Here is a 23,502-nt window from a genome sequence, read left to right as displayed (position 1 = left end):
GATCCCTGAGAGCCAGTTGGGTGTAGTGGTTAAATGTGTGGACTCTTATCTGGGAGAACCAGGTTTGATTCCCCACTCCTCCATTTGCAACTGCTGAGATGGCCTTGGGTCAGCCAGAGCTCTGATAGAGAGCCAGTTGGGTGTAGTGGTTAAGTGTGCGGACTCTTATCTGGGAGAACCGGGTTTGATTCCCCACTCCTCCACTTGCACCTGCTAGCATGGCCTTGGGTCAGCCATAGCTCTAATAGAGAGCCAGTTGGGTGTAGTGGTTAAGTGTGCAGACTCTTATCTGGGAGAACCGGGTTTGATTCCCCACTCCTCCACTTGCACCTGCTAGCATGGCCTTGGGTCAGCCATAGGTCTAATAGAGAGCCAGTTTGGTGTAGTGGTTAAGTGTGTGGACTCTTATCTGGGAGAACCGGGTTTGATTCCCCACTCCTCCACTTGCACCTGCTAGCATGGCCTTGGGTCAGCCATAGCTCTAATAGAGAGCCAGTTTGGTGTAGTGGTTAAGTGTGTGGACTCTTATCTGGGAGAACCGGGTTTGATTCCCCACTCCTCCACTTGCACCTGCTAGCATGGCCTTGGGTCAGCCATAGCTCTAATAGAGAGCCAGTTTGGTGTACTGGTTAAGTGTGCGGACTCTTATCTGGGAGAACCGGGTTTGATTCCCCACTCCTCCCCTTGCACCTGCTGGAATGGCCTTGCGTCAACCATAGCTTTTGCAGGAGTTGTCCTTGAAAGGGCAGCTTCAGTCAGAGCTCTCTCAGCCCCACCCACCTTACGGGGTGTGAAGGGAGAAGATATAAGAGATTGTGAGCCACTCTAAGTCTCTGATTCAGAGAGAAGGGCGGGGTATAAATCTGCAGTCTTCTTCTGACATCCTTAAACAATTGAGCCCAGGGACTTTCAGCCTGCCTCCGCTAAGACACAGTCTCTCTCTGGGCCCTCCCCTCCTCAATCCAAATCAGGGGTGCTCCAAGGGCCCCCAATTGACCGAGATGGAGGCGCAAAAACAAAGGAATCGTTGTACAGATAAATAGGAGTAACCCGCCCCCCCCCCCGCCTCCCCAGAAGTACTGGCTGGGTCACACAAAAGATCCTGGAGACCTGGCCTCATGCCCCACAAAGTTATTGATGCTCTGAACATGCGGTTGCATTCTGAAGCCCCTCCCTCCCTCTGCCCCAGGCAGCCACGGCAAATAGGGGCAACCCAAACAAAGCATTCCTTCCCTCACACAGTCCCACCTCGGCACTGCTTCCGGCCAAAATTATGTGGCTGAATCACATACAGACAGACAGACAGACAGTAAGACACAGGCTATGGCAGACAAGCGGAGATAAGCCCACATAGCAATGAACACAAAAGGGGGGGGGGGGCGGAATCAAACATGAAGGAGGGAAGCGTGTTGATCAGACAAGCTCAAAGCAAGAGCAATGGCTTCATGATGTCATCTGCAGCCCCAGCACACCCCACACCCCAGCTCCCTCAGAGGTGTGGCTGCCCGTCTGTGGTACTTCAGGCCTCTTGTAGTGACAGAAACCACACTTGGTGGGAACAGAGCAGGGAGTTCAGTGGTGTTTGCACAACTGAGCTGTTGTCTGAAGAGAAGGATTCTGTCTCAAAAGAAGCGGTTTGGCTAGATCCCCTTGTTAGCTCTCTGGGGCTGAGGCAAGGAACAGATCTGTGCATGAGAGTCACTAACAGGGTTGCCAATCCCCAGGTGAGAGCAGTTCACAGTTATGCTTGTCACAACCTTGCTCCCGGCTCCATCCCCCAAAGACCCCAGATATTTCTTGAATTGGACCTGACAATCCTAGTCACTAACACTGGGGCACAGACACTGGCAACATCTACGTGCCCCAGCAATGTCACTCGACTGGGGGTTTGTGCGTGGGACCAGAAGGCCATATAGCCTGCGGAACCGAAAGAAGCTCTCAGCACTCACTGCTGGGCCTAGTCAGACAGGATGAAGCCTCAGAGCCCTGGTGTTGCCTAGCAACCACTACTAACAGCATTCACTGCTGGGCCTAGTCAGAGGATGGAGCCTCGCAGGCCTAGTGTCACCTAGCAACCATTGCTAACAGCAGTGTATGGGAAAGAAGGATGCACCACACTTTCTTTGTGGCTCTCCACTACCACTGTTGTGTGGCATATGCAGCTGGAAGAAGAGGAGGGGGCACAGCAGCACTGGCGTTGCTTAGCAATCCTTGGACGGGGGGAAGGAAAAGGATCAGGATTCCTTTGGGGCCTGGAAATCTCATCTTTGTTCTAGAGCAGCGGTCCCCAACCTTTCTGGCACCAGGGACCGGTTTTATGGAAGACAGTTTTTCCAGGGACTGGGGGTGGGCGGGCAGTGGTTTCTGGAGGGTACAATTGTGCACCTTATTTCTATTAGTTTGGTGCGCAGGTTAAGTGTGCAGACTCTTATCTGGGAGAACCGGGTTTGATTCCCCACTCCTCCACTTGCATCTGCTGGTATGGCCTTGGGTCAGCCATGGCTCTAATAGAGAGACAGTCTGGTGTAGTGGTTAAGTCTGCAGACTCTTATCTGGAAGAACTGGGTTTGATTCCCCACTCCTCCACTTGCAGCTGCTGGAATGGCCTTGGGTCAGCCATAGCTCTAATAGAGAGCCAGTTTGATGTAGTGGTTAAGTGTGCAGACTCCTATCTGGGAGGACCAGGTTTGATTCCCCACTCCTCCACTTGCAGCTGCTGGAATGGCCTTGGGTCAGCCAGAGCTCTAATAGAGAGCCAGTTTGGTGTAGTGGTTAAGTGCATGGACTCTTATCTGGGACATCCGGGTTGGATTCCCCACTCCTCCACTTGCAGCAGCTGGAATGGCCTTGGGTCAGCCATAGCTCTAATAGAGAGCCAGTTTGGTGTAGTGGTTAAGTGCATGGACTCTTATCTGGGACATCCGGGTTGGATTCCCCACTCCTCCACTTGCAGCAGCTGGAATGGCCTTGGGTCAGCCATAGCTCTAATAGAGAGCCAGTTTGGTGTAGTGGTTAAGTGCATGGACTCTTATCTGGGACATCCGGGTTGGATTCCCCACTCCTCCACTTGCAGCAGCTGGAATGGCCTTGGGTCAGCCATAGCTCTAATAGAGAGCCAGTTTGGTGCAGTGGTTAAGTGCGTGGACTCTTATCTGGGATATCCGGGTTTGATTCCCCACTCCTCCACTTGCAGCTGCTGGAATGGCCTTGGGTCAGCCATAGCTCTAATAGAGAGCCAGTTTGGTGTAGTGGCGAAGTGTGCGGACTCTTATCTGGGATATCCGGGTTGGATTCCCCATTCCTCCACTTGCACCTGCTGGAATGGCCTTGGGTCAGCCATAGCTCTAATAGAGAGCCAGTTTGGTGTAGTGGTTAAGTGCATGGACTCTTATCTGGGAGAACCGGGTTTGATTCCCCTCTCCTCCACTTGCAGCTGCTGGAATGGCCTTGGGTCAGCCATAGCTCTTGCAGAGGTTGTCCTTGAAAGGGCAGCTGCTGGGAGAGCCCTCTCCAGCCCCACCCACCTCACAGGGTGTCTGTTGTGGGGGAGGAAGGGAAAGGAGATTGTAAGCCACTCTGATATTGAGATTCGGGGTGGAGGGAAGGATATAAATCCGATGTCTTGTTGTTGTTACTACATTGTAATATTTAATGATATAATTATACAACTCACGGCCCGGTTGCTAACAGGCCACGGACCAGTACCGGTCCATGGCCCGGGGAACCCTGTTCTAGAGGTGCACAGCAACAGCTCCCAACGATCTGGAGCATTAACAGGGAACAACCAGACACTAAGTGCAAAAGGAGATGTACTTTTTTTGAAAAAGTAGCAATCCCACATGGAGGCCTGCAAAGACCACTGGACATTTCGGAATCTCACGCGGATCCCTGTCTCCTGTAGCTACTTTTTTGGTGAACCCCAGACTTACAGAGGGAGTCCTTTAGGATGGATGCCACATGCCAAAGGAGGGGGACTAAGTGCCATCACCTCTGCCTTGCTGCCATGCACAAGCATGCAGAGGTACAACGGCACTCCTCCATCACAGGAAGGAGATCAGGAACTGCGACTGCCACAAGGCTGGGCCTCCCTCAGCACCCATTAGCGAGGCCTCTTGCCGGTGATGCTGCTGCGCTGAGCATTCTGGGAAGCGGGTGGGAGCGGGCAGGGAGAGTGCGGAAAGGCTGCCGCAAAGGGTCTGAAGCATGCAGAAGGGGGAGACGTGAAGAAGACAAGTTACCTGACAGATAATGTTATCATAGTAAGCCAATGCACGGGCATGAGGGGAGAGGTTACACGGGGTGTCGCAAAATTTCCTTACATTTGGGTGGGAGCCCTCGGCAATTGTGGACAGGGAGAAGTTGTCGTTGTGGAGTTCCGACGGAGTTCGGTATCTGCCGGCGGGGAAGAAGAGACAAAGCACGAAAGGGGAGGCGGGAAGAGAAAGATGGCAGTCAGACACTCCCACAAAGCACGACAAAAGCACTCCTATCACAAACTCAGGCAGAGAAGCGAAGGGTCACTCGGGGGGCCAAAGGGCAGTGGACATTTGGGGCTTCAGTCCCAGAACCTGTTTTCGATACTGGGGCATCAACGTTTGAGTGGGAGATGTCCTCATCAAGCAGAAAGCCCACCTGGGCATGTTCAGATGCCCTGTCTCACCCTGTTTCATACTAGACATGCCTGCTTTCTGAAGCTCATTGGATCTTCGCACCCTCCATCCAGGGACATGTGGAAGCAGCGAACGAAGACATGAGACTACGCAAGAAACCCAACTGCTCTCCTGCATACCCAGACCTAGGAGGAAGCCCCACTGAATACTGCAGGTCTTCCTTCTGAGTAGTAACGCAGAGGACTGTGCAAGCGCGATACTGAGCGTGGCCTTGAAGCCAATGGAATGGACTGGCCCAGACCTGTGAATGGGTTCATCTTGGCTGCTCACGCACCCAGGGCCCCACCTCCCACACCACGACCCCACAGTGCAGGGCGCATTTCATGGAAGTGGTTTCTCATTCAAATAGAAAAAAAGCAAGAGGGCAGTAGCAGCTGAAAGACTAACAAAATTGATGGCAGGGAAGGAGCCTTCATGAGTCACTGCTCACTCCTTCAGTACAGAATCATGGAGTTGGCGGGGACTTCCAGAGTCAACCCCCTGCACAATGCAGGAAACTCACAAGGACCTCCCCTGCCCGCCTCCTCACGATTTGCCTAAGTTCACAGAATCAGCACTGCTGTCAGATGGTCATCTAGCTTATGTTTAAAAAACTCCAAGGAAAGAGAGCCCATTACCCCCCAAGGAGGAAGCCTGTTCCACTGAGGACTGGCTCTAATTTGGAATACTGTGTACAATTCTGGTCACCGCACCTCAAAAAGGATATTATAGCATTGGAAAAAGTCCAGAAAAGGGCAACGAGAATGATTAAAGGGTTGGAACACTTTCCCTATGAAGAAAGGTTAAAACGCTTGGGGCTCTTTAGCTTGGAGAAATGTTGACTGTGGGGTGACATGATAGAGGTTGACAAGATTATGCATGGGATGGAGAAGGTAGAGAAAGAAGTCCTTTTCTCCCTTTCTCACAATACAAGAACTCACGGGCATTCAATGAAATTGCTGAGGTTAAAACGGATAAAAGGAAGTCTTTCTTCACCCAAAGGGTGATTAACACATGGAATTTACTGCCACAGGAGGTAATGGCGGCTACAAGCATAGAGAGCTTCAAGAGGGGATTAGATAAAAATATGGAGCAGAAGTCCATCAGTGGCTATTTGCCACAGTATGTATATATACTGTGTATACTATGTGTATGTATATATATATACATACACATATATATAATGTTGAGCCAAAAACTCTTCTGATTTAATTTCAACTTGTTGTTTCTGGTCCAGCCTTCCGGGGCCACAGAAAACAACTCTGAACCATCCTCTCTATGACGACAGCCCCAAGATGGGGATCACCTCTCAGCCGCCTCCTCTCCAGGCAAAACATGCGCAGCTCCTTCAGACTTTCCTCATAGAACTCAGTCTCCAGACCCCTCATAACACCTTAAATACTAACAAAATCTGGGCCTAGGGCAGGAGCTCTTGTGAGTCACTGCTGACTTCTTCTCCTGGATCTAATTAAAATCAACTGAAATCGAAATGGTGTTGGTGGGAAGTGCCGTAATGTCGCTGCTGTGCTGGGGAGCCTCTGAAGCCCCTCCCCTCTCGAGGCTCCACCCCCACATCTCCAGGAATGTCCCTCCCCCCCCAGAGCTGCCTCTCCCCACCCCCCTTCCAGGATGACCTGTGGCTCAGAAGACGCCAGTGATGGAATCTTTCCTCCCTGCCCCCCCAAGGGACAAAGCACCATCTGCCGGGCCAGACTCAGCCACCCCCATGCTGAGACGCAGCTGCTACAAAACTCCTGGACAGGCGAGGGGGGGGGAGAGCATTGTGCCTGTGAGCTCGGGTGGGTTGGCGGGGGGGGGGGGGGCAACTCATTTGCATTTGTTAGCTGCTTGGCAAAGAAAAGGGTGGGAGGGAGGAACACAAGCTAACGGGAGGCAGCTCCCATGACCTTCGGAGATGGGGCCTCCTCCACTCACTCGGGCGTCTTCCAGCCTGCCCGCAGCTGGCAACCTGCAAATTCACAGCCCAGCAGCGAATGCTGGACTGCTTCCCCATGGGAAAGAAAATCAAGCTTTCAACAAGAGAACCACATAACTCGAAAGACCGGGCTCAGTGCAGATGCCAGACTCCAGGCGGGCAAAAAAATCAAAGGTACATAACCCACCGTGAAAACCAGCTTCTATTATTAAATTATACAAAGTCAACAAAAATAAACACACTCATATACAAATTCCACCGTCATAAATTACAAAACAACCATAACTTTTAGTCCTTAATAACTTCTAAAAGTTATGGTTGTTTTGTAATTTACGGTGGAATTTGTATATGAGTGTGTTTATTTTTGAATAATTTAATAATAGAAGCTGGTTTTCACGGTGGGTTATGTACCTTTGATTTTTTTGTCCTACTGCCGTGTTACTCTCTGTGTGTTGTATAGACTCCAGGCGGGGCCTGGCCATCTCCCGGAATTACAGTTAAGATCCATCCAAGCAGGCAGCCATGTTGGTCTGAAGCAGAAGAACAAAGCAGGAGTCCAGTGGCACCTTTCAGACTAACGCATTTTTATTGAGAACGTCGCTTTCGTGTGCTCTTAAGCCCACTTTGTCAGATGAGGAATCCAGCACAGTGAGCAAAGCCCTACAGAGCTGAGCAGAGCCCTACAGAGCTGGCAGGCAGTGGCCCAGAATGCAACATGGCACAGATTTAAGAACCAATGACAGTGAAGTAAAATTATCTGGCAGGCGGTGATTTAGTATGTAAAGGTACAAATACAAGATTCAATGACAGAGCAGTAAAATTAACAAATTGAGCAAACCTTTGATGTGAGCTTGCTGTGGGGGAAAGTGGAGATGACTAGGGAAGGCAACGGCAAACCACCCCGTCAAAAGTCTGCCGTGAAAACGTTGTGAAAGCAACGTCACCCCAGAGTCGGAAACGACTGGTGCTTTCACAGGGCACCTTTCCTTTCCTTGATCTGAATAGCATGAGCATGCGCAAGCAAGAAAACAACAGTATGTCAAAATGTGAGAGTGTCTGTCAATGGTGCTATTGCTATGAACCTGGGCCAAAAGGAAGGGATTATTATGTTTTCCCATCCAACTAAGATCCAGACTCTGGAGATCAGTTCTCCAGACTCTGGAGAGCCAGTTTGGTGTAGTGCTTAAGGGTGCGGACTCTTATCTGGGAGAACCAGGTTCGATTCCCCACTCCTCCACTTGCACCTGCTGGAATGGCCTTGGGTCAGCCAGAGCTCTAATAGAGAGCCAGTTGGGTGTAGTGGTTAAGTGTGTGGACTCTTATCTGGGAGAACCGGGTTTGATTCCCCACTCCTCCACTTGCACCTCCTGGAATGGCCTTGGGTCAGCCTTAGCTCTAATAGAGAGCCAGTTTGGTGTAGTGGTTAAGTGCGTGGACTCTTATCTGAGAGAACCGAGTTTGATTCCCCACTCCTCCACTTGCACCTGCTGGAATGGCCTTGGGTCAGCCATAGCTCTAATAGAGAGCCAGTTTGGTGTAGTGGTTAAGTGCACGGACTCTTATCTGGGAGAACCGGGTTTGATTCCCCACTCCTCCACTTGCACCTGCTGGAATGGCCTTGGGTCAGCCATAGCTCTAATAGAGAGCCAGTTTGGTGTAGTGGTTAAGTGTGTGGACTCTTATCTGGGAGAACCGGGTTTGATTCCCCACTCCTCCACTTGCACCTCCTGGAATGGCCTTGGGTCAGCCATAGCTCTAATAGAGAGCCAGTTTGGTGTAGTGGTTAAGTGTGTGGACTCTTATCTGGGAGAACCAGGTTCGATTCCCCACTCCTCCACTTGCAGCTGCTGGAATGGCCTTGGGTCAGCCAGAGCTCTGGCAGAGGTTGTCCTTGAAAGGGCAGCTGCTGTGAGAGCCCACTCTATCCCCACTCACCTCACAGGTTGTCTGTTGTGGGGGAGGAAGGGAAAGGAGATTGTGAGCCGCTCTGAGACTCTCTAGAGGGCGGGATATAAATCCAATATCTTCATCTACCTCACAGGGGGTCTGTTGTGGGGGGGGGAGGAAGGTAAAGGAGATTGTGAGCCGCTCTGAGACTCTTCGGAGTGGAGGGCGAGATATAAATCCAATATCTTCATCTACCTCACAGGGGGTCTGTTGTGGGAGAGGAAGGTAAAGGAGATTGTGAGCCGCTCTGAGACTCTTCGGAGTGCAGGGCGGGATATAAATCCAAATCCAATATCTTCTTCTTCTTCCCCTGGACGAAATGGCTGCTTTGGAGGGTGGATTCGATGGCCTTGAAGCCTACAGAGGTTCCTGCTTCCCCCAGGCTCCCTTCCCGCATCTCCAGGAGTTTCCCAACCTGGAGCTGGCAAGCCTGTACCCTGGCTGGTGACGAGGGGAATGTAGTCACTAGTGGAGGGAATCTTATTTTCTGAGATAACCCCCAAACTTTAATTTGGGAGCTTCCTGGATATTTGGGGGTGGAACCCAGGGAAGGCGGGGCCTGAGGAGGGAAGGGAGTTCAGTGGCGTAGAATGCCATACAGCACACCTTCCGGAGTAGCCATTTTCTCTGGGGGGAACTGATCTGTATGGTCTGGGGATCAGCTGGAATTTCACAAAATCTCCAGGTGGGGCCTGGCAACCCTACAAGAGGACCAAGTTATTCCAGAGACCTGAATCAATAGAGTTGGAAGGGACCTCCAGGGTCATCTAGTCCAACCCCCTGCACAATGTAGGAAACTCACAAATAAAAAGGTCAAGGTGAGTCGTTTCCGACTCTGGGATGACGTTATTTCAAGGCAGACTTCTTATGGGGTGGTTTGTCATTGCCTCCCCCAGTCATCTACACTTCCCCTGCAGCAAGCTGGGTACTCATTTGACCGACCTCGGAAGGATGGAAGGCTGAGTCAACCTTGAGCTGGCAACCTGAAAACCCAGCTTCCATCAGGGATCGAACTCAGGTCATGAGCAGAGCTTAGGGCTGCGGTACTGCAGCTTTAACACTCTGCGCCACGGGGGTCTCTAACTCACGAATACCTCCCCTGGGATCCACATTGCTGTCAGATGGCCATCTAGCCTCTGTTTAAAAACCTCCAAGGAAGGAGAGCCCACCACCTCCTGAGAAGGAAGCCTGTTCCACTGAGGAACTGCTCTGACTGTCAGGAAGTTCTTCCTAATGTTGAGCCAGACATTCTTTTGATTTAATTTCAACTCATTGGTTCTGGTCCTACCTTCTGGGCCCACAGAAAACAATTCCACCCCATCCTCTATAGGACAGCCCTTATCTTATCACCTCTCAGCTCCCTCCTCTACATTGGCCTGATTCAATACGGCTTAAGTCCTTATGTCTGGGGCAGTGATGCTCTGTATTCTTGGTGCTTGGGAAGGGCAACAGTGGGAGGGCTTCTAGTGTCCTGGCCCCACTGATGGACCTCCTGATGGCACTTGGGGTTTTTTGGCCACTGTGTGACACAGAGTGTTGGACTGGATGGGCCACTGGCCTGATCCAGCATGACCTCTCTTATGTCCTTATGTCTGGGGCAGTGATGCTCTGTATTCTTGGTGCTTGGGGGCAACAGTGGGAGGGCTTCTAGTGCCCTGGCCTCACTGATGGACCTCCTGATGGCACCTGGGCTTTTTTGGCTACTGTGTGACACAGAGTGTTGGCCTGGATGAAGAAGAAGATATTGGATTTATATCCCGCCCTCCACTCCGAAGAGTCTCAGAGCGACTCACAATCTCCTTTCCCTTCCTCCCCCACAACAGACACCCTGTGAGGTGGGTGGGGCTGGAGAGGGCTCTCACAGCAGCTGCCCTTTCAAGGACAACTTCTGCCAGAGCGATGGCTGACCCAAGGCCATTCCAGCAGGTGCAAGTGGAGGAGTGGGAATCAAACCCGGTTCTCCCAGATAAGAGTCCACACACTTAACCACTACACCCAACTGGCTCTCTATTAGAGCTCTGGCTGACCCAAGGCCATTCCAGCAGGTGCAAGTGGAGGAGTGGGAATCAAACCCGGTTCTCCCAGATAAGAGTCCGCACACTTAACCACTACACCAAACTGGCTCTCCATTGGCCTGATCCAACAGGGCTTCTCTTATGCTCTTATGTCCACCAGTGGGGCCAGGACACTACAAGCCCTCCCATTGTTGCCTTAAGAGTCCAACAAAGAATTTCAGGGGATTAAGTTTCTTGAGAGTCAAGAAGACCCCTTCGTTAAGACAGAAGTGGAGTAGGAATTGAGATCTTTCTGCGGCGTAGATAAAATGGGACAGAAAGAACCAAGAATGCCACTTTTCTGAGTGCCTTGGAAGAAGGGCAGGATCAGCCGGCGATGGAGGGACAGACAAATTTAACTTCATCCTATGAGCCACAGAGTGTTCCCCCGACGAAGAGGATTTGTCTGCATATTCGAGGCATGCCAATAAAAGGGAAGAGAAGGGCAGGCCTGCCGGCTGTTGTGGGGGCTCTCTGGGGGTAGGCCTGGCCCTTGCTGCCGCCTGGAGAATGTTTGCAAGCAGACCCAGTGAAGCACTTCCAGGCAATTACCGAAGGCACTTTGCAAACCATAATTAACCGCTCATTAGGGACCTGGCCTGCCCCGGCCCTGACCGCCCAGGTCTGGGAGAGGGAGAAGAAAAGGGCCGGGAGTTGGAATCTTCCCTCGCCTCTCTGAGCCCCGGCCAGATGCTCGGAGGGGTTATGTGGGGTTAGCGAGCTGGAGATTGTGAGGGTGGGGGATGGCTGCCAGACGCTTTGCTCTCCGGCCCTCTTCGGTGGAGGCTTCCATGCAAAGTCATGTCTGCAGCGCACTGCCAAAGCTCAGCTGTGGCTTTCTCTTTTGAGGGGAGAAAGATATGCAGGGAGGCTCTGACTCTGCCACCACCCTCCTTCTGCCCAGTCCACCCTTCAGAGAGTGGAAGACACTGTACCTGACTCACGAGTAGGAAGACAGGGAATATGGGGAAGGCTGTAGGCTAAGCAGGCCATATTCTGGGGGTAGCAAATCCTGCACTTCGATCCCAGTTTTCTTAGCAAAGTTATATGGGAACATAAGAACATAAGAGAAGCCCTGTTGGATCAAGCCAATGGCTCAATCAATCCAACACTCTGTGTCACATAAGAACACAAGAGAAGCCCTGTTGGATCAGGCCAATGGCCCATCCAGTCCAACACTCTGTGCCACATAAGAACATAAGAGAAGCCATGTTGGATCAGGCCAATGGCCCATCCAGTCCAACACTCTGTATCACACAGTGGCCAATATGTGTGTGTGTGTGTGTGTATACACACACACACATCCATATACATACACACACACACACACACATATATATATACACACTGTGGCTAATAGCCACTGATGGACCTCTGCTCCATATTTTTATCCAATCCCCCCCTTGAAGCTGTCTATGCTTGTAGCTGCCACCACCTCCTGTGGCAGTGAATTCCACATGTTAATCACCCTTTGGGTGAAGAAGGACTTCCTTTTATCCGTTTTAACCTGACTGCTCAGCAATTTCATTGAATGCCCACAAGTTCTTATATTGTGAGAAAGGGAGAAAATGACTTCTTTCTCTGCTTTCTCCATTCCATGCATAATCTTGTAAACCTCTATCATGTCACCCTGCAGTTGACGTTTCTCCAAGCTAAAGAGCCCCAAGCGTTTTAACCTTTCTTCATAGGGAAAGTGTTCCAACCCTTTAATCATTCTAATTGCCCTTTTCTGCACTTTTTCCAATGCTATAATATCCTTTTTGAGGTGCGGTGACCAGAATTGTACACAGTATTCCAAATGGGACCACACCATCGATTTATACAGGGGCATTATGATACTGGCTGATTTGTTTTCAATTCCCTTCCTAATAATTCCCAGCATGGTGTTGGCCTTTTTTATTGCAATCGCACGCTGTCTTGACATTTTCAGTGAGTTATCTACCATGACCCCAAGATCTCTCTCTTGGTCAGTCTCTGCCAGTTCACAACCCATCAACTTGTATTTGTAGCTGGGATTCTTGGCCCCAATGTGCATTACTTTGCACTTGGCCACAGTGAACCTCATCTGCCATGTTGACGCTCACTCACCCAGCCTCGACAGATCCCTTTGGAGTGCCTCACAATCCTCTTTGGTTCTCACCACCCTGAACAATTTAGTGTCATCTGCAAACTTGGCCACTTCACTGGGAGAAGATGAAGGCTGCACATCTCCCCTTATAACTTCGCAACAAAAAGAGCTAGTGGGGTGTTGCTTTTTTTAAAAAAAAGAATGCTGGGAATTGGTACATCGGTGCTATAGATCATTATAATCTTATAATCAATAATGATTTGTCAACTACCTTTTTAAAAAAATTTAAGCTCTCTCCTGGCTCTTGCTGAGGCAACAAAAGCACTGGGAAAAGTGGTGTACAGCTGCTCCACATTCCCAGCAACATAGCAAGAACTATACAGAAAACTACCTCTGTGTGGAAAGAGCTTTTGCTGCTGGATTTCCTACTCTAAAAATCCACCTCACTGGCTCCCACCCATTATGCACCCGAGCGCACATGTACGGTGTGAGGTGGCACCAGGGTGGCCCTAGGCTGTCTGACATCCCAGGCAAGGAAAATTTCTGGCACACCCCCCCCCCACTGAGTCACATGGGGGGGGTGCCCAGTTTGGTGCCCCCAGAAGGCCAGCACCCTAGACGATTGTCTAGTTCGCCTAGCGGCAGGCCAGGCCCTGGGTGGCACAGAGGAGCCCTCCTCAGGATTCTGTTTCCCCAGGCGCCGTCACGTCCCTCAGTGCCTGCTTCCTTCACAGACGCAGACATGTGCAGAAACAAGTCAAAAGCTGGCTCAGTTGTCCCCCTCCCGCCCCCGCGGAACAGGCAGGAGGCCTGCGCTTCTTTCCTAATTACTGCTACATGAATGTTCAAGAATGTCTCCCCCTCCCCTCATCGTCTAATTAAACGAAATGAAAAAGGACTTCCTTTAAAAGAGCAAAGGAGCTTTGGGGAGTTGGTGGAGGAGGAGTTCTCTTGGTGACATCACAGAAGGCCAGCCAATCAGCACTGGGCCAGCTGAAGTAATAAAAATAACGGCTGAGATAGGCGAAGAAAAGTGGTTGTCATATAATCAGTTATTAAAAATACAAAGTGGCAAAATAGAACTGAAAACTGCTGAGGAGTTGAATCATAAATATGATTGGTTTCAAATGCAACAAATAAAGAGCTTGGTGGAGAATGACATTAAAACTGAAGGAATAAGGAAAGAGCAAACAATTGGAAAAAGTTCTGCTTGGAGACAATGATAAATTAATTTCAAAAGTATATATATTACTTCTGCAATGGTCAACAGAAGATGAAGTAGTGAAATCGCAAATGATTAAATGGACAATTAATGTAAATAAAGAAATACAGATGGAAACTTGGGAATATTTGTGGAAGAACTCTATGAAACTTTCAACATGTCAAAGTATTAAAGAAAACTGTTTTAAGATGATGTATAGATGGTATATGACTCCTAAAAAATTGGCAAAGATGAATAACAAGATGCCAGACAGATGTTGGAAATGCAAAAAGCATGAAGGTTCTTTCTACCATATGTGGTGGACTTGTGAAAGAGGTAAAATGCTTTGGCAGATGATTCAGCAAGAGATTTCTAAGATCTTGGGATATGAGTTTAACAAAGTTGCAGAGACTTTTCTATTGGGACTACAAATGGAAAAATTTCCAAAAGAAGATAGGACTTTAATCTGGTACTTGCTCTCAGCCGCTAGGACATTGTATGTGCAGTTGTGGAAGCAAGAAAAAATACCAGAGAAATGGGATTGGACTATAAAAGTTATGAGTGAAATGGACAAATTAACAAGAATATTAAGAGACTATGATTTAGAAGTTTTTAAGATGGAATGGAAAAAGTTTAGAAGATATGTAGAAAAAGAGTAGAAAATAAAAGGACATTGGACAATCTTTGATAATGATTAAGTTTTAAAAAGAAGAAGAATATAAATTTTTGTTTTAATAGTTAAGGGTACTTTTAAATATTTGCATTTTAAGTAAATAACACCGGTGGGAGTCAAGTAACGGGGGGAGGGGTGGGTAGAAAGTAATATATGGGGTAGATAAAAGCAGCTTTTTTTAAAAGATGTAAGTTATAGATTTATTACCATATGTTACCAATAAAATTGTTTTAAACAGCACTGTGCATGGCTGGTTTCTGCTTCAACCTTCCAGAAACATCTTTTCCTCTGCATCTGACCACAGAGAGGAAGGAATATGTTCAGAGCCAACACAGGGAAGGCTCTTCTAGAGGATCCCCACTGCTCAGAACATGTTACACCGCCCCTTTACAGTCAGCTGCTCTTTCTAACTAAGAGTTGGTGCAGGGTAGTGGTTAGAAAGCCAGGGCGGTGGAGCAATTAGAGTGTTGGACTAGGATCTGGGAAACCCAAGTTCGAATCCCCACTCTGCAACTAAAGCTTGCGGGGTGGCCTTGGGCTAGTCACAATCTCTCAGCCTGACCTCTGCCTCACAGTGGTGTTGTTGAGGACAAAAGAGAGGGCAGGAGAAGGCTGTAAGCCACTTTGAGTCCCCACTGGGGAGGAAGGCAGGGAAACAAGAAGGAAATAAACCATAATAAATAAGAATCACCCAGGCATTCAAAGGTCCCGGTTCCAAGCTTAGCTGGGCCAGGTACTCAAGTAGGAGGGGAGGACGCATCATCAATCCGGTAGGAGCAGTCCTAAGCAGGCCTCCTCAGAAGCAAGTCCCATTGCATTCAGTGGGGGCTTGCACTCAGGAAACGCTGTTGGGACTGCCTTGCTGGTCAGCCTGCCCCATGAGGATGACGGGCGGACAAAATTTCAGGTTGGCTCTATAGCCTGCAGAGGAGGCAGCTGAGAGGTGATAGGATCACCGTCTTCAAGTCCTTGAAGGGCTGTCCTAGAGAGGATGTGGAATTGTTTTCTGTGGTCCCAGAAGGCAGGACCAGAACCAACGGGTTGAAATTATATCAGAAGAGTTTCTGCCTCAACATGAGGAAGCACTTCCTGACTGTTACAGCGGTTCCTCAGTGGAACAGGCTTTCTCCTCGGGAGGTGGTGGGCTTGCCTTTCTTGGAGGTTTTTAAGCAGAGGCTAGATGGCCATCTGACAGCAGTGAAGATCCTGTGAATTTAGGGGGAGGTGTTTGTGGGTTTCCTGCATTGTGCAGGGGTTGGACTAGATGACCCTGGAGGTCCCTTCCAACTCTATGATTCTATGATATGATCACCATCTTCAAGTACTTGAAGGGCTGTCCTAGAGGGGATGTGGAATTGTTTTCTGTGGCCCCAGAAGGTAGGACCAGAACCAATGGGTTGAAATTATATCAGAAGAGTTTCTACCTCAACTTGAGGAAGAACTTCCTGACAGCTAGAGCATTTCCTCAGTGGAACAGGCTTCCTCCTTGTGAGGTGGTGGGCTCTCCTTCCTTGGAGGTTTTTAAACAGAGGCTAGATGGCCATCTGACAGCGATGAAGATCCTGTGAATTTGGGGTAGGTATTTGTGACTTTCCTGTATTGGACTAGATGACCCTGGAGGTCCCTTCCAACTCTATGATTCTATATGAAACACTGACTACAAGCCTCAGGATGGTTTGCAGAACACAGCTGCAGGGTGTGTGTATAAGTTAGGACATTACAGGTAGAATAAGGCCATTTAGATGGGAGGGGGACAGAAAGGGGCATCATTGGCATGGATATTGTTTAGAGTTACTAGACCTTGTGAATCAGTTTATCAAGATTTTCTTTATTTATTTTATCAGAAAGACGGGCTCTGAGTTGGTGTTGGGCCTTTAGGAAGTGCTCTGTGCTAAAGACTGTTCTGGCTGCTCCCAGATCGCTTTGGGATTGCCCTCAGAACCCGAGGGAGATCACAGAATCCTAGAGTTGGAAGGGACCTCCAGGGTCATCTAGTCCAACCCCCTACACAATGCCCGTGGCGGTGCGTGAACCAGCCCTTCGGTACTAAGGAGAACAGTGCTAATATTTGCGTAGTCCACCTGGCAGAGTGTCCCAAAGATTTAAGAGACGCCGACCCTTCTCTTTCACAGCTTCTCAAAAAGGTGGGTCTTCGGGATATCCAAAGAGCCCTGCTGGGACAGGCCCAGGATCTCACAAGAGCAGCATTCCAAGGTGGTCGAGACTTCCAAGAAGCCCACAAAGTCCCCCACAGCATCCCTTGAAGGGTGAGGTGTCTCCTCCCCAAGGGCAGACTGGGACGTTCACGCCTTGCAGGAGCAAATGGGGCTGATTCCCTGTGGGGCAGCAGCTAAGCTGGTTCATGGATTTCAGGGCCCCTTCCCCCCCCCAGCCCTCCCCCAACCCCGAACTTTCCTGGCCGCTTAAAGAGTTGGTCTGCCCAGATCCTTCACAGGGCTTTATGTACCAGTGTGGAGATCTCAACATCCCTTTCCCTGTTTCAGCACCTCCACTTCCACTAGTCTCCAACGGTACTCAGGAAATGACAACCTGGGAGAGGCCGATCCACAGGCAAAGGCATGCCAACACACGCCTGGCGTCTTTCCCAGCCAGGAGACTCTCCCGTAAATCACAAAGTTGGGCAGAGAGAGGGAATTCCCTCCAGAGTAGGCGGGGAAGCCCCTCAGACTAGCAGAGTTGGCATGTAGTTTGGGGACGCAAGCGTATCCAGAAAGCCCCTCCAGGATCTGGCATGCCTGAGGGAACTATTTAGCCTGGAGATCAGCTACAATTCCAGGAGATTGCCAGGCCATACCTGCAGGCTTGTGTAACCAAACAAGAGAATCACGGCAAAAAAGGCAGAGGAATAGAAAGCAATGCTCCTGTGAAAACCAGCCTCCCAAAAATTACAAAACGAATGTTATAATATGAACATATATGAAGCTGCCTTATACTGAATCAGACCCTTGGTCCATCAAAGTCAGTATTGTCTACTCAGACTGGCAGCAGCTCTCCAGGGTCTCAAGCGAAGGTTTTTCACGCCTACTTGCCTGGACCCTTTTTAGTTGGAGATGCCGGGGATTGAACCTGGGACCTTCTGCTTCCCAAGCAGGTGCTCTGCCACTGAGCCACCGTTCCTCCCCGTATGTATAATATATTCAAGTTCCATCAAAATAATACACTGAGTCTCTTATACAGTCCAAGGAACCAATACATCAGAACACCAGTCCCATTGTTTTTCAGCAAATTAATGCCCAGACTTCTTTAGGAAGGTTCTGATGAAAACAATCAATGTCCAAACAGTCCAATTCATAATAAGTGCAGTCAGCAATCCAAAGGCAACAGGTTTATACTATTACCCCTGTTTCATATTTAGCTTCTTCAAGCTTCTAAAAAAAGATTTTTATACACTGGGTAAGAACGCCACAGACTTCCATCAATGAATATACCTTCACGGGATTTATTTATTTATTTATTCCGCAACTTATATCCCACCCTTCCCAGAAGTGGCTCAGGGCGGCTCACAACAAACAATAAAACAACAAAATCGGAACAAAGTTATTACATTTAAAATCAAGCATTTAAAAACCTAAAAACCTTAAAATTTATACATTGAAGCTACACAGTATAATCACAAAAATCTAGGAAGCTACATTTATCCAGTCAGGCGTAGGCTAACCGGAAGAGGGTCGTCTTACAGGCCCTGCGGAACTGAGTAAGATCCCGCAGGGCCCTCACCTCTTCCGGTAGCTGGTTCCACCACATAGGGGCCATTGTGGAAAAGGCCCTGTCTCTGGTTGTCTTGAGACGGATTTCCTTGGGTCCGGGGATGGTGAGAAGGTTTTGAGTCCCAGACCTCAGTACTCTCTGGGGAACGTGTGGGGAGAGACGGTCCCTCAGGTAGGCAGGTCCCAGGCCATATAGGGCTTTAAAAAAACAATGAGACTGGTGTTCCGATGTATTGGTTCCTTGGACTATATGAGAGACTCAGTGTATTATTTTGATGGAACTTGAATATATTATACATTTGTATTTATTATAACGTTCGTTTTGTAATTTTTGGGAGGCTGGTTTTCACGGGAGAATTGCTTCCTATTCCCACACCTGGAGGCTGCTCAGCCCACCATCCTCCTGCTGATTTCTAAATATACATTTGCCCCTCCACTGCCCCACCCGCGCTCTTCTCTCCTGCCCAAATGTGCCCCCCCCCACCACTCACTTGGTCTTGCGCAGTTTGTTGTTCTCGGTTTTGAGCAGGTAGAGCTTCTTGGCAAAGAAGACGGTCATCATGAAGAGCAGCAGAACTACCAGGGCGGCGGAGCCCACGGCCACGCACATCACCTGGAAATCAGTGATGATGGACTCGCAGCGGGTGCCCTTGTGCCAGATGTAGTCCTGCGTGTTGCACCTACAAATGGAGACAGAACACAGGCCCCTCAGCAATGGCCTCCAGAGCCTTCTATTTATCGGAGTTTGAAGGTATTGGATTTATATTCCGCCCTATACTCTGAATCTCAGAGCGGTCACAATCGCCTTTCCCTTCCCCCTCCCCCTGCAACAAACACCCTGTGAAATGGGTGGGGCTGAGAGAGCTCCCCCAGAAGCTGCCCTTTCAAGGACAGAGTCTCAAAGCAGCTCACAATCTCCTATATCTCCTCCCCCCACGACAGAAACCCTGTGAGGTGGGTGAGGCTGAGAGAGCTCTCACAGCAGCTGCCCTTTCAAGAACAGAGTCTCAGAGGAACTTACAATCTCCTTTATCTTCTTCCCCCACAACAGACACCCTGTGAGGCAGGTGGGGCTGAGAGAGCTCTCCCAGAAGCTGCCCTTTCAAGGACAGCTCTGCCAGAGCTATGGCTGCCACAAGGCCATTCCAGCAGCTGCAAGTGGAGGAGTGGGGAATCAAACCCGGTTCTCCCAGATAAGAGTCCATACACTTAACCACTACACCAAACTGGCTCTCTATTAGAGCTATGGCTGCCCCAAGGCCATTCCAGCAGGTGCAAGGGGAGGAGTGGGGAATCAAACCCGGTTCTCCCAGATAAGAGTCCTCGCACTTAACCACTACACCAAACTGGCTCTCTATTAGAGCTATGGCTGCCTCAAGGCCATTCCAGCAGGTGCAAATGGAGGAGTGGGGAATCAAACCCGGTTCTCCCAGATAAGATTCCACGCACTTAAACACTACACCAAACTGGCTCTCTATTAGAGCTATGGCTGCCCCAAGGCCATTCCAGCAGGTGCAAGCGGAGGAGTGGGGAATCAAACCCGGTTCTCCCAGATAAGAGTCCACGCACTTAAACACTACACCCAACTGGCTCTCTATTAGAGCTCTGGCTGACCCAAGGCCATTCCAGCAGGTGCAAGTGCAGGAGTGGGGAATCAAACCCGGTCCTCCCAGATAAAGAGCCCATGCACTTAACCACTACACCAAACTGGCTCCCTATTAGAGCTATGGCTGACCCAAGGCCATTCCAGCAGGTGCAAGTGGAGGAGGGGGGAATCAAACCTGGTTCCCCCAGATAAGATTCCGGGCACTTAACCACTACACCCAACTGGCTCTCTATTAGAGCTATGGCTGACCCAAGGCCATTCCAGCAGGTGCAAGTGGAGGAGGGGGGAATCAAACCCGGTTCTCCCAGATAAGAGTCCTGCACTTAACCACTACACCCAACTGGTGTCTTACAGAGGAGTAGAGCTGTGCAGCCTGCAGGGGACAGACGAGCAGATCAGGGCCCAGGTGCCAATCCCCCCTTCTACCATGGAAGCTCGCTGAGTGCCCTTAGGCCTGTCACACGTTCTCAAGCTGGCCTGCCTCGCAGGGTTGGTGTTGGTAGAGGACAGAAAAGGGAAGAACAATGTTCTAAGCTGCTTGGAATCCCAACTGGTGAGAAAAATGGGATATAAATGAAGAAAAATGCAACATGCACCATATAGCCCAAGACCAGGAGGGATTTGAACTCATGGCTCACATGCCACAGTCTCTTCTCTGCCAGCCGGCCAGGCTCATGCCAGGTCCTTCCTGCAGGGAGTCCCACAGATGACTCGCAGAGTGCTGCCAGTTCAAGGCAAGCCCTGCCCCACTGCTGGCCGGTGCAGTTTCCCCTTTCCACTGCCTGTCAGAGCTGATTAGCGAATGGCGTAATGTCTTGTCAGGGCGGCTCTGACCTAATTCCAGCTTCGCTGAACAGCGACAGAGCTCGGGGGGGGGGGGGAGATACCCCTCCCTTTCCTCCTTGCCCGCCCAATTCTCAAGAACTGGGTCTCCCACTCCCAGGCTGTAGGTCAGGCTCTGGGCGTGAGCCCCCTACACAGGTGGCCAGAGGCAGAAGGGGGCTCATCTGCTAAGCCAGTTGGGTGTAGTTGTTAAGTGTGCGGACTCTTATCTGGGAGAACCGAGTTTGATTTCCCACTCCTCCACTTGCACCTGCTGGAATGGCCTTGGGTCAGCCATAGCTCTAATAGAGAGCCAGTTTGGTGTAGTGGTTAAGTGTGCGGACTCTTATCTGGGAGAACCGGGTTTGATTCCCCACTCCTACACTTGCAGCTGCTGGAATGGCCTTGGGTCAGCCATAGCTCTAATAGAGAGCCAGTTTGGTGTAGTGGTTAAGTGTGCGGACTCTTATCTGGGAGAACCGGGTTTGATTCCCCACTCCTCCACTTGCACCTGCTGGAATGGCCTTGGGTCAGCCATAGCTCTAATAGAGAGCCAGTTTGGTGAAGTGGTTAAGCGTGTGGACTCTTATCTGGGGGAACCGGGTTTGATTCCCCACTCCTCCCCTTGCAGCTGCTGGAATGGCCTTGGCTCAGCCAGAGCTCTAATAGAGAGCCATTTGTGTGTAATGGTTAAGTGCCCGGACTCTTATCTGGGGGAACCGAGTTTGATTCCCCACTCCTCCTCTTGCACCTGCTGGAATGGCCTTGGGTCAGCCATAGCTCTAATAGAGAGCCAGTTGGGTGTAGTGGTTAAGTGCCCGGACTCTTATCTGGGAGAACCGAGTTTGATTCCCCACTCCTCCACTTGCACCTGCTGGAATGGCCTTGGGTCAGCCATAGCTCTAATAGGGAGCCAGTTTGGTGTAGTGGTTAAGTGCGTGGACTCTTATCTGGAGGAACCGGGTTTGATTCCCCACTCCTCCACTTGCACCTGCTGGAATGGCCTTGGGGAAGCCAGAGCTCTAATAGAGAGCCAGTTTGGTGTAGTGGTTAAGTGCGCGGACTCTTATCTGGGGGAACCGGGTTTGATTCCCCACTCCTCCACTTGCACCTGCTGGAATGGCCTTGGGTCAGCCATAGCTCTAATAGAGAGCCAGTTTGGTGTAGTGGTGAAGTGTGCGGACTCTTATCTGGGAGAACCGGGTTTGATTCCCCACTCCTCCACTTGCACCTGCTGGAATGGCCTTGGGTCAGCCATAGCTCTAATAGAGAGCCAGTTTGGTGTAGTGGTGAAGTGTGCGGACTCTTATCTGGGAGAACCGGGTTTGATTCCCCACTCCTCCACTTGCACCTGCTGGAATGGCCTTGGGTCAGCCATAGCTCTAATAGAGAGCCAGTTTGGTGTAGTGGTTAAGTGTGCAGACTCTTATCTGGGAGAACCAGGTTTGATTCCCCCCTCCTCCACTTGCACCTGCTGGAATGGCCTTGGGTCAGCCATAGCTCTAATAGAGAGCCAGTTTGGTGTAGTGGTGAAGTGTGCGGACTCTTATCTGGGAGAACCGGGTTTGATTCCCCACTCCTCCACTTGCACCTGCTGGAATGGCCTTGGGTCAGCCATAGCTCTGGCAGAGATTGTCCTTGAAAGGGAAGGTGCTTTGAGAGCCCTCTCAGCCCCACCCACCTCACAGGGTATCTGTTGTGGGGGGAGGAGATATAGGAGATTGTGAGCCACTCTGTCTCTGATTCAGAGAGAAGGGCGGGGTATAAATCTGAAATTCTTCTTCTAAGCACGGATTTTGCCCCTCATGATGCTGCCTAATCCTGAATCAGACCCTGGTAAATCAAAATTCATACTGGCCACTCAGACTGAGAGCAGCTCTCCAGGGTCTCTGGCTGAGGTCTTCCCCATCCCCTCCTGCCTGGCCCTTTCAACTGGAGATGCAGCTGGGGATTGAACCGGGGACCTTCTGCAGGCCAAACAGAGGCTCTCCCACTGAGCCACGGCCCCTCCCCGAGGGAGGACGTGGCACCATGGATTAGCACGTGGCATGCAGAAGATGGCAGCAATGGACTTCCAGCTCACCCAAGGCCCAGTCAACCAGGGTTGCCAACTCCAGCAGGAAATTCCTGGAGATCTGGGGGGCAGGGAGAGAGATGAGTGTGGATGCGATGCCAGAAAGCCCTCCCTCTGAAGATGCCTTTGACTCCCTGGGGACTGAGCCCTGCGGTTGGGATGGGGGGAACTCCAGCCTGCACCTGGAGGCTGGCAGCCCTACTAGGGACAGAGGCGCAGCACCTCAACTGCCCCCGTTGCATGGCAGTGTTCCCCCAGCACAGGATGAAGCACCCTGCCTGCTGCTCCCCCAAAGGATCTCGTTCACAGGAGAGCGGAGAAAGCCAAGAGGGAGGCCAGATTCAAAACCGGCAGCAGGGATTTGTGAACGCCTGCGTTGATCCACGAATGAATTCCTTCTGCTGTGGCTCCAGTAAAAGCAGCACTGAGAGAAGACTGAGGAAGGGTCACTCCTATGAAACAGTAAATAATCTAGGAAATACGGTCTTTGTTCTCTCTAAGAGAAGTTGTACAGAACGACGCCCCCAATTCCATCCGCGCTCCGGACTGCAAAAAGCAGCAAAAGGCAACCACCTCTTAAGACCCTGACAAGGAAAACAGACTGGGGGAGCAATGAGAGAGGGTGCATTCTAATGTTTTGCTCATGCCCCAAGTGTTTTGCTCACGCCCCAAAAATCTTGCACGTATTGTTTCATATTGCACAAATGCTTATTTACATACGTTATGTGTGAGATACTGGCTCCA

The 23,502-nt window shown here is 50.3% G+C and overlaps 1 protein-coding gene across 1 annotated transcript in view; it reads right to left on the bottom strand.

Annotated features, from left to right (window-relative positions):
• Nucleotides 1–23,502, bottom strand: part of CSPG5 (chondroitin sulfate proteoglycan 5) — a 53,272-nt gene that overhangs the window by 4,035 nt on the left and 25,735 nt on the right. The window contains exons 6-7 of the mRNA XM_060248244.1: nucleotides 18,748–18,936; nucleotides 4,239–4,392 (exon numbers count right to left, since the gene is read on the bottom strand). Of these exons, the coding sequence (XP_060104227.1) occupies nucleotides 4,239–4,392; nucleotides 18,748–18,936 (343 nt within the window). The remainder of the gene's footprint in view (nucleotides 1–4,238; nucleotides 4,393–18,747; nucleotides 18,937–23,502) is intronic.

The sequence above is a fragment of the Heteronotia binoei genome, chromosome 10 (assembly GCF_032191835.1).
Source record: "Heteronotia binoei isolate CCM8104 ecotype False Entrance Well chromosome 10, APGP_CSIRO_Hbin_v1, whole genome shotgun sequence".
Lineage (NCBI taxonomy): Eukaryota > Metazoa > Chordata > Lepidosauria > Squamata > Gekkonidae > Heteronotia > Heteronotia binoei.
Note: the sequence above shows the minus strand (reverse complement) of the source record. Positions and strands in the feature narration are given on the sequence as shown.